At 61.5% G+C, this 14,302-nt stretch overlaps 1 protein-coding gene across 1 annotated transcript in view; it reads right to left on the bottom strand.

The window, feature by feature from the left end:
• The window catches only part of TTLL12 (tubulin tyrosine ligase-like family member 12), a 27,336-nt gene extending 13,385 nt beyond the window's left edge, over positions 1 to 13,951 (bottom strand). The window contains exons 1-11 of the mRNA XM_012638163.1: positions 13,709 to 13,951; positions 9,694 to 9,857; positions 7,455 to 7,653; positions 6,526 to 6,685; positions 6,303 to 6,436; positions 4,666 to 4,745; positions 3,386 to 3,502; positions 3,113 to 3,307; positions 2,687 to 2,798; positions 1,771 to 1,922; positions 1,245 to 1,326 (exon numbers count right to left, since the gene is read on the bottom strand). Coding sequence (XP_012493617.1) covers positions 1,245 to 1,326; positions 1,771 to 1,922; positions 2,687 to 2,798; positions 3,113 to 3,307; positions 3,386 to 3,502; positions 4,666 to 4,745; positions 6,303 to 6,436; positions 6,526 to 6,685; positions 7,455 to 7,653; positions 9,694 to 9,857; positions 13,709 to 13,885 — 1,572 coding nt within the window. The 5' untranslated portion in view covers positions 13,886 to 13,951. The remainder of the gene's footprint in view (positions 1 to 1,244; positions 1,327 to 1,770; positions 1,923 to 2,686; positions 2,799 to 3,112; positions 3,308 to 3,385; positions 3,503 to 4,665; positions 4,746 to 6,302; positions 6,437 to 6,525; positions 6,686 to 7,454; positions 7,654 to 9,693; positions 9,858 to 13,708) is intronic.
• Positions 13,952 to 14,302: the final 351 nt, after the last annotated feature.

Raw genomic sequence — 14,302 nt, 5'->3', positions numbered from 1 at the left:
GGGCAACACAGTGAGACTCTGTCTCAAAAAAAAAAATGGCAACAGGACTACTCAGCCCACGCCGGGGAGCGTGCGTGGGCACAGCCACTGCGATGCCACAGGGCCCTTTCTGCAAGTCCTCTGGGGACCTCTCAGCTCGGGCACGGCAAGCCCCGCCGCCCCCACCCCCCCACCTCGCCACAAGGCTGTTTGAGGCAGCAGGTGTATGAACAGAGAAAAACTAGGAATAACGCACGAACGACCTGCAGCTCTACTTAGCAACATCGATGAAGATAAACGTGGCACTCAGAAAAAAGCTGCAGAAGTCCAATAAGACAATGTTTACATAGAAACCTAAACAGGCCAAATAACAGTTCAGATTGTTCTGAGACATACTCGTGCTGAAAAGAATCAAGATGCGACTAGAAATGCCAATCGCACATTGCGGAGAGGGCAGGGGTGTGGGGCCTTCCTGGCCCCCACGAGCCTGGTGTCAGGCGGGACGGGGTAGGTGGGCACTCCACGCTCTGTTTGCCTGAAACGCTTGTTAACCAGCCAGCGGGTCAGAGGACTTTGGGACACTGAACCCAGTGACCTATCTCTCCTTTCCCTCTTCCTGTCCCCACTGCTGGCCCCTCACGCTTGCGTGCAGGCTTTGGCACCTGTCTCAGGTGTGCTGGCAGGCTGGCTCTGGCTTCCCGCCCTCACTTTGGAAGGAGCTTTGCCCTGATGCCCGAGTGCCAGGCGCCCAGACGGTGCAGCCACGACTCACTGAGCGCCCACCGCGTGGGGCACTGCTCAGGGAAGACAGGAGATTCTGGACGCAGGCGGGGTCACAGGCCAGCAGCTGGTGGGCTGGGGAGGGTTGGCTGTTTCCGGGTGGGGCCACACGTCATCTCCCTGCCCCGCCACACCTGCCTGTCCTGGTGCTCGCAGGGGGCAGGCTGTTCTTTCGGGTTGAAGCAGCCGACGGGAAGCTCGGGCTGACAACCTGCTCTCCTCCCACCTGCTGCAGACCCGGGGAAGCCTCCCTGTACTCCGTTGTCATAAACAGAGCGAGTGCACTTCTGCGCTCCAGGACGGCCCACCTGACACGACACAGGCACCCGAGCCTGGCATGTCACGGCCGTTTTAATAATTGCCTGTGAAAGCCTGAACTCGGAAAGCAGCTCCCTGGACGGGCCTGCGTGCCCAGAAGGCAAGCGAGGTCTGGGTCTGCACTGACCTCCACGCGAACCTGCTGCCCAGACCCCACCACGCCCCACCTGCTTAAGCACCACATCCGGGTCGTAGTTCATGACCGTGAAATGCTTCTCGTAGTCGTCCAGGTCATTGAGCTCGAAGGGCCTGGAGGATGAGGAGACACAGAGACACACATGGGTTCCTGAGCCGGCCTCGTCCACCCATGGAGGGAGGTCACCGACTGAGCCTTTCTGCCTGGGGGGCTCGGGGCAGAACTGCCGCTGCCCAGGCTGGGCGCCAGCTCCCTCATCTATGGGGGTGGGCAGCCCCGGGGCCCCCTTAGACCTGGGGTGGAGGGAGTGACGTGCTAACTGGGAAAAATCCCCATGGGTCCACAAACCGTCCTGATAATTCTCACGCATTGGTGCCTATTTTAGAAAGAACGTTCATGTCCATAACCGTGGCCGACGCGAGAACGCTGGGTGGGTGATGGAGGAGGAGCCCAACCCAGGCGTCTCACCCCAAGTCAAAAGGGCCCAGGGCCCTGCCCCTCCCCCCGCCCACACCCCGCTCCTTCCCCGACGCCAGGACCCCGCAGGCCCCCGTTACCGGTTGGAGAAGCGCAGCCAGAACACGTCGTACACGAACAAGCTCAGGGGCTTCACCGACCGCAGCAGCACAATGTAGCGGATGTCGAACTTGACCTTGCCCACGTCATCTCGAAGGAACAAGACGGGACTTTCAATGTACTTGGACACAACCTGGAAGACACGGACGTGGACTCACCGGCGGCTCTCGCCTCCCCTGGGCCAGGAGAGAGAGCACCTCGAGCTCGTGCAGCCCACCCCGAGCACCTGGGGCCCGCAATGAGGGCCCCTCTCCTCTGTCCCGGAGGAATCCTGTACCCAGCGCCAACAAGGCAGAGCCACAGCTGCGCTTCCCTCCTCCTCCTGCCTTTTCAGACCCTGTCTGGGTTGCAGCAAATTCTTGATGTTCGTCTCTTCCTTAACCAAAATCCCGCCAGTTTTCAGGTTTTGACAACGGAATATGCATCTTTGCCTATGACTCCGCCCACCGCCTGCAGCCCTCACAGAGACCGTCCCCGTAGTGCATTTCCTTCCGCCTCTGTCCAAGGACACATCCCACTGCTGTGGCCACGGCCTAGGTGGATGTCATGCCCTGCATGTCCCTGAGGAGTTCCCTGCACAGGCCTGGTGACCCCCTCCTGCCAGGCAGTCATAGCTGGTGCAGTATGTCCTGGGGACTTTGAGGTCAGATGCACCCAGGACACTTCTAACTGAGGGTCTCCTGCACTCGCCCGGACTGTCGCACAGCCCCTTCCTTGACGGCAACAGCACAGTGGAAGGAGTAGGGTGGGGGCGTCAGATACCAGGCTGCAGCTCCAGCTGGAGTCACTGTAGACCCTCCCCAAGCCTCCCCACCACGTGGCGCTATCCGCAGAGGTCCTGACACCTGAGCCCCCCTCTCAGCTGAGCGCTCTGGCACGTGGCGCCGTGGGGCCCACCTTGGGGGTGCTCTCTCGGTGCCGGATGATGCTGTGGAGGCTCTTGGTGATGTGCGTGTCCAGGCTGCGGGCCAGGTTCCAGGGCTTGCAGATCCAGTGGTTGTCCTCACCCCTGGGGAGGGGAGAGGGCTGGCTGGGTCGCACCTGGGGCCTGTCCTTCCAGGGAATGCCTCCCCAGGACCCCAGCAGCAGAGTTGGGAGGGAGGACTCGGGGAGTAAGGAGGCGTCTGTCAGAGTCAAGGGACCTGTGTCCTGGTAGAAGCAGCAGCCCCAGCAGAGGCCTGGAGAGAAGCCTGCGGTCCTCGCGGTCCCTGTGCCACAGCCTGGACACCGCAGGCGCTTGGCTAAGGAGCAGGCTGGGCACGGCTGAGATGGGGACGGGGGCTGCGGGAGCATGATGGACCGTCTCCATCGCTCGGGGCTTACCGCCGCTCCCGCTGCTGGAAGTAGCTGATAAACTGGGGCAGCTCGGTGCGCAGGTTGAACGTTCGGGGAAGCCAAGGGGGGCCCTCGGGGCCCCCGGCCCGGCGCGCGATGGAGGCCAGGCAGTCCTTCACGGTCAGCAGGCTCTCGCAGGGGAACTGGTTCAGCAGCACGCCCGGCCTCTCCTGGCTGAGCCTCCTGCGGGCAGAGGCAGGCAAGGCCGTCACAGGGGGGCGCGGGGCTCGGAGAGCGTGGCGGGGCTGGAGGCGCCCTCACCTGTAGTCCTTGAAGTGGGAGAAGTTGAAGAGGATGTCGGCGTCCGCCTCGCTCTGGGTGAAGGTGAAGCGCGGGTGGGTGAGGGCCCTGAGCACCTGCTGCATGTCCGTGTAGACCCTGTGGGAGGCGCTGAGCTGAGCGGGGCCCACGTGGAGCCCTGGCTCGGCGACTCCCCGGCCCGAGTGGCAATGCAGCACAGCCTGGGCTCAGGCCCCACCTCCTCCGCTGACCTGCCAAGGGCTGAGGCAACTCATACCCTGCACCCCCAGGCTCCCACCTGTAGGCTGGGACCATGGGGTCTGCCTTGCATTTGCCGTTAGGATCAAACAGGATCATTTGGGTATTTAATGCTAGTTCTTTCTTCCCACACAGAACCAAAGAGGTTGGGCCGGACACTGCTGATCTCACAGGGACGTGCTGAGTGGGCCTCGTGAGGCCTCTGCCCTAGAGGAGGTGGAGAGTGGCTGGGCAGGGGTCACACCCAGACTGTGTCTCAGCAAGAGTCCCTGGGTGGACTGGCTGGGGTCAGCAGCGAGGAGACCCCCAGGACCTTGTGGAAGGTGGGTAGAGGCCAGCCTCTGCCCTGGCTGCAGTGGGACCTGCCGGAGTCCTGCTCTGCACCAGATGGGCGCAGCTCTCTGCACCTCACTTCCTCCCCTGCAAAACACAGCAACTGCTTCCGCAAGGGGTCCAGCCTGGACCTGCCGTAACTCACCAGCCCACACCTGCGGACTCCTAGGAAGGGCCTCTCCCGCAGCGCAGGCACCTGTTCTAGGTGCCTGGCACGTTCACGGCCAGCACGGGCTCCCCTGGGAGTGGCTGGTGCACGCAGGCCTGGCCGTGCGTCTGCGTTTTCTGGACGAAACGAGCACAGCGTACCCAGTAAGCAGAGCAGCCCCGTGTGGCAGAGGCGGGGAGGTGAGCCCCCCAGGCCTGGGGGACGGCAGGTGGGGCCCCGCGGCAGCCCGACGCCTTGGCCCGGAGCGCCCCTTGCCCGCTGCTGGCATTTCCACGGCCTGCTCCTATTTTTAACTTTCAAGGGCGAGTTTAAAATCTGCTTTCTCCAGGAAGCCCTGCTCGCTCTCCGCGGCACTCTGATCCTAAGATCTGTGCCTGGGTATTTCTGTCACCACCATGCCCAGACTGCACGCAGCCAGGGCGTAGCTCACTTCCTGAGCGCTTGTGTGCCAGGCACTGATCTGGGGCCGTGGGAACTGTGGTGAGCGTGGGAGACAGTGACAAGGACGAGTCCCAGCATGCGCAGAGAAAGGGCTACGCACCTGAAGATGTGGTCACGGGGACGCAGCACCGGTGGGCTGATGGCAAGCGGCAGCTTCTCCTTGTTCTCCTCCAGAATGGCCTAGAAGGAAACACACTGGAGCTAGGAACAGGCCTTAGTGAAGGCACGTCGGGTTGGGCCTCGCGGGGCACACGGGGTCCTCAGGCAGAGCCTCGCAGCTGCCGCTGGCTCCCAGCATCCGACGCCTCTGAGCAGCCCCCACCCCGGGATTCCATGGCTCAAGGCACAGTCCTAGTTTGGTAGCAAAAGAACAAGGTAAACATTGTTTCAAATCAGTGCTACCTCCAAGTCACAGGTGGCGGAGGTGCCAAACCTGTCCCGGGAGGGGGCTGCTTGGTCCTGGAGGAGCCCGAGGGCTGCGCTGAGCTCAGTGTGACGGTTTAAAACCCGTCCATAAACTCTCTGATGCCCGCTTCAAAGGCAGGGCTTAACAAGCTGCTTCTCACGGACACAGAAAGTGGAAGCGACAGTGTTTCTTCCCAGACTGGGTCACGAAGGCCCTGCAGCTTCCTCTGGGCTTGTCTCGCATGACTCGCTCCAAGAGAAGTCAGCGGCACGGCAGGGACGCCTGGGCGGCCCTGAGGAGAGGCGCGAGTGTGCTGCGTGGGAGCAGGTCCTCGGCCCCGTCACAGCTCCGGCAAGGCAGCCCTGGTGGGCACCCCTGCACCTCATGAGGCCCTGAGCCAGAAGCACCAGCCGAGCCGCTCCTGAACTCCTGCTGCACAGAAACTGTGCGGGATGATACACGTTTGCTGTTTTGGAGTTCTTTGTCACCCGGCCGTAGGTGGCCAACACAGGCAACGCCAAGGCCCAGACCGCAGGCCCAGCCCTGATGGCTCGCATGGGAGAAACAAGGAACGCTTGGCCTCCTGTCTCCCCTTCCTGGTCAGCGCAGAGCTTCCCGAGGAAAAGCACTAACTAATTCATGTTCCATTAACAACCTCAAGGCCGGGAAGCGTCTGTCCCTTAGCCACTCACTGGCTTGTGCAGACAAACATTTACTAAGCGCCTCCCATGCCTCTGAACCACCAAGAGCCATCTAGTTTTTCAGCTCGGTCAGTTCAATCCCTGCTGACGTGGACTGAGAAGTGCCAACGGGACCACTGCCCGTTCTAGCGAGTTGACGTGTTTGATCCTCCCCAGACCCTCGGAGGCAGGGCGTGAGCGCCTGGTGCGTGAGCAGGGCAGCCTCTGCCCGCCACCATCAGGTCCCCTTAGTTCCGGACCCCAGCTCTCCCATCAGCTGTGTGGCCTTTGGCAAGTTACTTAACTTCTCTGTGCTTCAGTTTCCTCATCCTCAGTAAAATGAAGACAAAGCAGAACCAAGAAGCTGCCGTAGGAACGTGGCAGATCTGGGGACAGATTCCCAGCTCAAGGACCCGAGATCTGCGTTTGAGGCTGGTCCCCAAGCTGTGTGGCCACAGTAGCTCGTGCTCATTCTCTGAGCCCCTTGTCACTCAGACACTCCCAGAACCCTTCTCTACCTCCCACAGTAACCAGCTCAGGGCCTGGCACCCAGCTGGCATTCAGTAACACTTGGTGTCTGGATGGAGAATATTCCAGAAGCCACTGAGCAAGCAGGCCCAGGGTCGGAGGTGGAGGCAGAGGCGGTCACACCTGGTAGTGTTCAGCGGGCGGCTCGGGCGTGGAGGAGCTGAGGTCCTGCATGTCGGCGGGGGCCCAGGGCAGCAGCACGCATCTCCGGATCAGAGGATCTGCCTCTCCATAGGCAAAGTCCCGGGTCACCTCCTCTGTGCCAAGACACGCGTGCCCATCAGAGTGGGCGGCAGGAAACCGGGCCTGATGCCCATCCTCCAAGGCAGGTGGGCATTGGACTTACCTCCCGTGTCCAGGTCCCTCAGGGGCCACAGCAGCGTGTAGGCCACCTGCTGGGGCATGTAGAAGAAGGGCGCGGTGGCAAAGCTGGGTACGTCCGCGTGCTGGATTCGAGAGCCGAATTCATCCATGATGTACCACACCGGCACCTTCTCCTCGGCTGTCTGTGAGCAGAGCACACGCGCCAACCCTCGTCCATCGGCCTACTCACCCGAACTCCCTTCCACGAACCCCAATGCCAACCACTCGTGCCTCCACACCAGCCCGCCAGGACTGCAGGGTTTCCCACACGCGCCCCCTTTAGCGAACCCAGGCCTCCTTGCAGACCAGGACACAGGCCCATGCAGCACAGTGCACCACCCCGTGTGGCAAAAGGGTGCTCGGAGACAAGCACTTAGCCCAGCAACCACAGGGGTGCATCTGGCGGTGTGTGTGTGTGGAAGTGGGGAGGAGAGACTTGGAGTCAGGGAAGGCTCCCTGGAGGAGGTGGCATCTAAGCTGAGATCATGAGAAACAAGCATGTGTCTCTTCCCAGACCAAGAGTGGGGAGGGGCTGGAGCGCAGGGGTGAGTCTAGAGGGGCCGGCAGGGGTGGGTGAGGAGGACGTGCGGGAGGGACTCAACTTCTCCCACGTGTGGCGAAGAACTGTTGAGGACTTTCAGGAGGGTGACAGAAGCAGAGGGGCAGGGAAAGAGGCAGCCGAGTCGCCTGGGCCTGAGTTTAGGGGTCCGAGAGGGGCTGCGCCCTGTGAGTGCAAAGGCCAGGCAGGCACCGGGTCCTTGGCACTGGCTGGCCCAGGCGAAGAGGTAACGTGTGCCTCTGAAGCCACAGGGACCCGGGGGTTTCCAGGGGCCACAGGAGAAGATGAGTTTGCTTCCTCTGGCCTGTGTCCTTGTCTGCCCTCCCCTGTCCCTGCCCTGGCCGCCCGCTCACCCCCTGGGCCAGCTGGTAGGTCTGGTTGAACTTCCACATCTCCTCCAGCACCAGGGCCACCACGTCCGCGCTGGGCAGCTCGCCGTGGAACTCGACGCCCATCAGGTTGGCCATGCGGTGCAGCAGCCCTGGCACCTGCTGTAGCTGCTGGCGGGCGTGCTCCACGCGGCACGTCCAGGCGTGGTCGATGAGGAAGATGCTGTGGGCACAGACCACACGTGAGGCTGCCGGGGGGCCAGGACCTGGCACCCAACTTTCCTGAGACTTGGTGTCCCCAGCACCACAGTCGAGCAGTCGTGGCACCTAGCGGGCCCGGGTGGGATCACTGTGTGGCCCTGAGCAAGTTCTGCTCTCTCCTCGAACAGGGCAGCAGGGGTCTCCACCACCTACCACCGGCTTGTCGCAAGCACCAGACGAGAGCAGATAAGCGGCATGCTGACTGCATGCCAAGCACTTGTAACAGACAGCGGCATCACCAGCACCGCGTGTCCTCTCCGGACTCTGAGCCGCTGGAGGACCGGCCTGTGTGCCCCATCCTGCCCCCTGCGGGCCTGGCACGCAGCAGGTGCTCAGCAAAAGCAAAGGCTCCATGTACCGGGAGGCCAGCGGCAGGCGGCTTGCACAGGAGCTGCGACATGGAGCTCGCGCACACACACCCAGGGCTCCTGGGAGCACCAGGCCTTTCTGTGGGACAGACTTCAAGTCCCGGCACACAGACGCCTGCAGCCCGCACACCCCGGCTTCCCTGGACGAGCCCAGGTGGGCCCGCTGCACGGCTGCCGCCGGACACAACGGACCCCAGGTCCGAGGCCATGCCCGCCCTGCCACCCTGCAGGCCAGGGGCTGACCAGCAACCGTCCCAGATCCCTGTGGAGCAGCAACGACAGGGTCCCCGACAAGCAGAGCAGCCCCTCGCTGGCCCTGGGACCCTATCATTCTTTCAAGATGAAAGGAACAGCAAGTGCTCCAGTTCCTAGGTTGGGCGGCAAGTCCAGTATTTATTTTACTGTGCTTGTATCTGTTGTGTTTGTTTGCACATCCTAAAACAAATGGCGATTCCTTCCTGCTCCTGTGCTCAGAGCTGGTGACTGCACGATGCAGCGCGCAGAGCCAGGCCTTCGAGGTCCAACCCTTGGGGGTGACCCTGGGCAAATGCACTGGGGGCTGGGACACACACAGGCAGCGGTAGGGGACAGAGGATGGAGGAACTTCTTGGGGACTGGTAATCATGGAAGGCTCAGTGGACGAGGGCCTGGGGACAAAAAGGCCCAGGAGCAGGTGGAGCTAAAATTAACCCCTCCCAACCCTGGCTGGTAGCAGTGTGCGTTGTCAGGCCTGAGAGGGACCTTGGGCTCCCAGGGTGGCCGCTGCATCTGATTCGCCTGTACCTGGGCCCGCATAGCACCGGGCGGAGCAGAGCACGAAGGCACGCTGTCTGGAACCGAAGGGGGAAGGTGGGCTGAGCCAGACCGTGTGGCTGGACGTGCTGGGCTGTGCGTGGGACCGGGTGGACACTGCTGCCCACGCACGGCTGGAGCAGCTCTGCAGAAGAGAGCGGACCCTGCCCAAGAGCTGTGTGTGGACACAGGGGCCCGGTAACCCTTGGAGACCAGGAAGTACCTTCCTCAAGGCTCCAACAATGCCTTCAGCAGAGGGGCCTGCAGGCCTGCCCTGCCTGAGGACGGCCCCTCTTGGCCCCTGGAGGCAGGACACCCCGGCTCCAGCCTCAGCTCTGCTCCAACCACCCCGTGGCCCTGGGCAAGGTCAGGCCCTCACGTCTCCCGGGCCCCACCCCAGAGAATCAGATCCAGGGGGACGGAGGAGGAGCTCTGAGCAAGGCTGACCTGTGTCCAATACCCGCACCCTTGGCCAGCGGGGTGACCCCGGGCAAGCCCTTCCCCTCTGTGTGCTTCCTAATGAGCAAACTCGGAACTCATGACACGCCGCAGTGGGACCACTGTGACGGCAAGACCACTGTGGGGTACAACCCAGCCACCATGGGACTGAGACCAGTGTTGACATGGACACTGCCCCGAGGCCTCGATGGAAACCCAGCTGGCCACACGTGCACACAAGGCCATCCCGGGGGTGAAGTCCAGCCACGGTGCTTGGCACACAGGAAGTACATGAGCGTCTGTGGTTACTGCTTCCCCCCGGCAGTGATGATCTCGCTATAAAACCTCTCTAAAAGGAAAACAGGCCCTGGGAGTAAGTGACTGGTGGCAGCCCCAGCTCCTACCTGTTGGGGTCAGCCGCCTGGAGCCCGCTCTCCCTGGTCACGATGACCTTGTAGCACAGCTCACGGCCCGGGTTAGGCTGCTTCTTCCTCGCCTCCTCTTCCTCCTCCTCCTCGCCCGCCTCCTCCACTTGCATTATCCCAAACACCTCCCCAGCGTCGAAAACCTGGGGGCCGGAGCACGGTCAGCAGTGGGTGTGGGCAGGAGACCCCATCCAACTCCTTAAGGACACCAAAGGTGCCATGGCCAGGCCTCAGAGACAAACCTGACTCCCGAGAAGAGCAGGGCCTGTGGCGGTGACCTACCCGCCCCCGCTATGGGTGGGGAAACTGAGACTCCTAGAGACATCAGTCACATCACCTGTGCTGTTGCCAAGGCGCCTCGTCCCACAGGACACCACGCCTGGAGGTGGGACTGCTAGTACGTGGTGGTGTTCTCTCCAGTCACAGTGGAGGTGGATGGGAGAGTCAGGATCTTGGGGGCTGGGGAGTGCACCCCAATTTTCCTCTAACCAGAAGAACCCATCCAACGCCAGAGCAGCTGAGGCAACCCACAGGGAAGCCTCCTCTGGCCACCCTGCCAGCGGCCCAGGCCGGTGGAAGCAAGGCTAGATGTCCAGGGCTACTCTCAGAGGCCCTAGGTCCAGGCGGGACAGGACGATGGGGCCTTCCTTGGTCCTGGAGTTTCCGTGGCAAAGTTGCGTGTAGATAGTAAAGCAGACAGACTGGCCACTTCTCGCAAGCTCTGGAGCCAGAGGGGCCCCAGGCCCAGCCACTGATGCAGTGTCCACCATAGGCCAGCAAGGGGGGCTTCTGGACAGATTCTGGAGCCAGGCTATGTGGGTTCAAATCCTGGCTTCACCAATTCCTAGATGCAGGACCTTGAATGAGTTACTTAACCACCTTGCGCCTGTTTCCTCATCCATACGATGGGAGCAACAGCTGACCTCTGTGTTACCGGAAGGATTAAATGATCAACACACAGGAAGAGCTCAGATAGGGCCTGGACCACGGCAAACGCTCTCTGAGTGCTTGGTACCATCATTACGCTTCTCTGAGAATTAAATAGAACAGTGCCTGTAAAGTCCCTGGCATGCAGCAAGGGCTCAGCAAAGGCTAGTTCCTCCCTCAAACCTCCTTCTCACCCCTGTATTAAAAACGGCAGGGAGGAGCCAGCCAGCTGTCCCCCCACGCACAGGAAGCTTCTGTGTGTTGGGCAGGACCGGGCAGCTCGGTGGTGTGAGGATGAATCACTCATGATCTTGCCTGGGAGCCAGCAGCTGAGCAAGGCCCTGGGCATCTGAGTATCAGGTAAATTGATCCGGGGCCCGGGAAGACTATGGTGAGGAGACGTAATGAGACGTGAGCTCCCAGGAAGGGAAGATGTAAACACCAGCGAAGCGCTGGTGCGGGAAACACTCCAGGCGGAGGGAAGGCCCAGGAGCAGGCAGGGCTGCGCGCCCACACCCAGCACAGCAGAACAGGGAGCACCTCAAAGACAAGGGGGCTCAGGTGCTTCCTGGGAGTTGGTGGACGAGCCTCGAGTTCTCCCGGCCCTGGAGAGGCCACCACCTTCTCCAGTTTAAGAGACCAGGAGAGGCTCAGGGGGCTGGAATCCACACCCCGGGCTTCACCCCAGCTCTCCAAATCCCCAGCCTTCCACTCTAAACCTTACGGGGGACCGTGGAAGGCTGAGGGACAGAGGGCCTGCCTCAAGCCTAGCTGGGTTTCTCCAAGCTGTGAAATGAGGGTGACCACAACCCCTTCATGGGAGGACTGGAGGATGTCCTAAGGAGATGAAAGAAGGGAATGGTTTCACGACTGCTAAGTTGTGCGGAAGAGTAGACATTTATTTTTAAAACATCCTTTTGGCCGGGCCTGGTGGCTCATGTAATCCCAGCACTTTGGGAGGCTGAGGCAGGAGGATTGCTTGAGGTCAAGAGTTCGAGGCCAGCCTGGGTGACATAGGGAGACCCTGTCTCCACAAAAAAAATTTAAAAATTTCCTGGGTGGGGTGGTGTTTGCAGTCCTAGCTACTCAGGAGGCTGAGGTGGGAGGATTGTTTGCGCCCAGGAGTTCCAACCTGGGCAACAGCACCAAGATCCTGGCTCTTAAATGCCCCCCTCCCCCCGCAAAAAACAATAGTCCTTTTTTCAGGCTGCTGGAAAAAAAAAGAAACCCACAAAAAAAAAACTCTCCTCCCCCCAAAAACCCATCCTTTTAAATCTCCCCATCCTTTCTGAGGGAACTGATCTAAGGCAAGGCCTGGCCGGGGTGGCAGGTGCTTGTTCCGAGGGTGTGTGCCCTCCTCCACACCTGGGCCCACAGCAGCAGGAGGCTGCACTCAGGAATAATGGCTGCAGGTTTATGTCTGGCGCAGTGGTGACTCAGCTCTGCCTGTCATGGCTCGGGAGGGTCACAGGAAAACACAGGCTGCCCCTCAGAAGGGCACCAGCAGCCAGGGTGGCCTGGGCAGAGGGGACCTGGCTCTGTGGCGACTGGCCTCTATGGTTGGGCACTGGCTGAAGCTTACTCCTCGTGCCACCCCCACCTCTGTGGGAGCCAGGTGCTCGAGTCTCAGCATCCCCTTTCCCCATGGGGACAGGGACTCAGAAGGGCCAGTGACCTGCCCAGTGAGGGGCTGCTGCCCTCGGAGGCTGGCCGGGTGGGGGCGGGGGCACTCCCACATTGTGCTTCTTTCACCCAGCACATAGGGACCCTTTATCTTCTCGAACAAACTGGGGTCCCCTTCCACCCCAGCCCACATCTGGGACCAGGGCAAGTCCTCAGGAAATGGTGGAAGTGAGGGCACAAGTCTTAGGGGCAAAGGAAATCCAGTTATAAACACACTGTATTTAAGGAGGTGCCACTGTACAGTTCCATTTTTTAAAGTATCTCTGTGTTTTGAGCAGGAAGGTTCCCGGTACAAGCAGGATTACATGTAGAGAGAAACTGGCTCAGAGGGGGTGGGGTTCGCCCAGCAGCCAGACTCGGGCTCCTGGTTCCCGCTGGGACATCCTCCTCTTGGCTTTGGGGTTCCACTTCATCACCTGCGCCACCAGCTTGTCTCAGTCCTCACAAGAAGGGAGAACCGAGAAGCCTCTGAGCCCTTTTGATTTCCCTTTAGATTCCTTCTCCACCCCTCCCACAGCCTGTTTCCTTTACACTGAAAAATGAGGGGGCCCTGAGGCTCGAGCCAAATGATCAAACACGACAGAATTCTATGAACCAAATGGTTAAAGCTACACAAATTCATGAGGCTCCTATTGTCCCTGGGGGGAGGCAGCAGCTGAAAGAAACCTGGTTGTGGCCAGCTGTGGTGGCTCACACCTATAATCCTAGCACCCTGGGAGGCCAAGGCAGGAGGACCCCTTGAGTTCAGGAGTTTGAGCAAGACCAAGACCTCCTCTCTACAAAAAAAATAGAAAAATTAGCCAGGCATCGTGGCACACACCTGTAGTCCCAGCTACTCAGGAGGCTGAGGCAGGAGGATCGCTGGAGCCCAGGAGTTTGAGGTTGCAGTGAGCTATGATGATGCTACTGCACTCTACGGGGGGTGGGAGGGACAGAGCCAGACTCTGTCTAAAAAAAAAAAAAAAGAAACCTGGTTGTGAAGTCTGACAGACCTTGGGAGAGTCCCTGAGCCTCAGTTTTCACAACTGTAAAATGGGGTGATGAATCTAACTCCTTACAGGGTTGTTGCCGGGCTGGGATGTGTGGGCTTAGCTCAGGGGCTGGTACACACTAGGAGCCAAGTTCCCACCGCAGCCCCGGCCTCAGGCCCTGGCAGGACAGGGCCACAGGTACCGCTCTCGCGCAGAAACTCTTCGGCGCCAAACTCCAAACCGCTCCCTTTTTCTTTTTGCCAAGGACGCAAAGTCCCAGTCGCTTATCACGGCGTCCGCATGCATCCCCAGCCTCACCTCCCGCCGGCAGACCCGTGCTCGCCTCCCCGCGCCGCAGACGCCCTGCCGCCCGCAGCCGCACGTGTCCGCCCTGCGCCCACCCTTGCCCGCACCTCGTGCTCCAGCTTGTGCAGGAGGCGGCCCCAGTACCGCTCGGGGACCCCCGAGGCGCGTAGCGCCGGGCCGTGCAGCGCCGCGAACTCGGCCAGGGTCCGCGCGCCCTCCTCCAGCGTCCGGCCCGCGCTGCTGCGCTCCGCAGGCGGGCTCTGCGGCTCCCGCTCGGCCTCCATGGCGCCCGCACCCGCGCCAGCGCCGACTCCAGCGCCGCCGCCGCCCGTGGCCCGGCCCTCCCGACTCGGCCCGCCCGCCAGCCCGCCGCGGGCCCCGCCCTCCTTCCCGGGCCCCGCCTCCGCCCGCCCTCCGCCGGCTGGCCACGGGCCTCCAGGTCACCGAGCTCGGAGGCCTGGGGATGCTGAGCGTGTCCACTGGCTGAGCGCATGAGCGCGGGGTCCCGCGTTGGGGATCCGCGCGCGCGCGCAGTCGCGTCGGTAGCTTGAAATGCCGATGTATGCGCACGCGCGCCTGACGGGGGTGGTGTTTATCATACGCACCCTGCGGCTGCCGCAGGGGATGCCGGGAGGGCGGGCTGCCTGCGCCCCGCGTGGTAAGAACCGGAAGAGACCCGAAAATGACCGGAAGGGATCTGA

This window comes from Propithecus coquereli, unplaced genomic scaffold, assembly GCF_000956105.1.
Source record: "Propithecus coquereli isolate 6110/MARCELLA unplaced genomic scaffold, Pcoq_1.0 Scaffold126, whole genome shotgun sequence".
NCBI classification, from domain to species: domain Eukaryota; kingdom Metazoa; phylum Chordata; class Mammalia; order Primates; family Indriidae; genus Propithecus; species Propithecus coquereli.
This window is presented reverse-complemented; position numbering and strand designations above follow the sequence as displayed.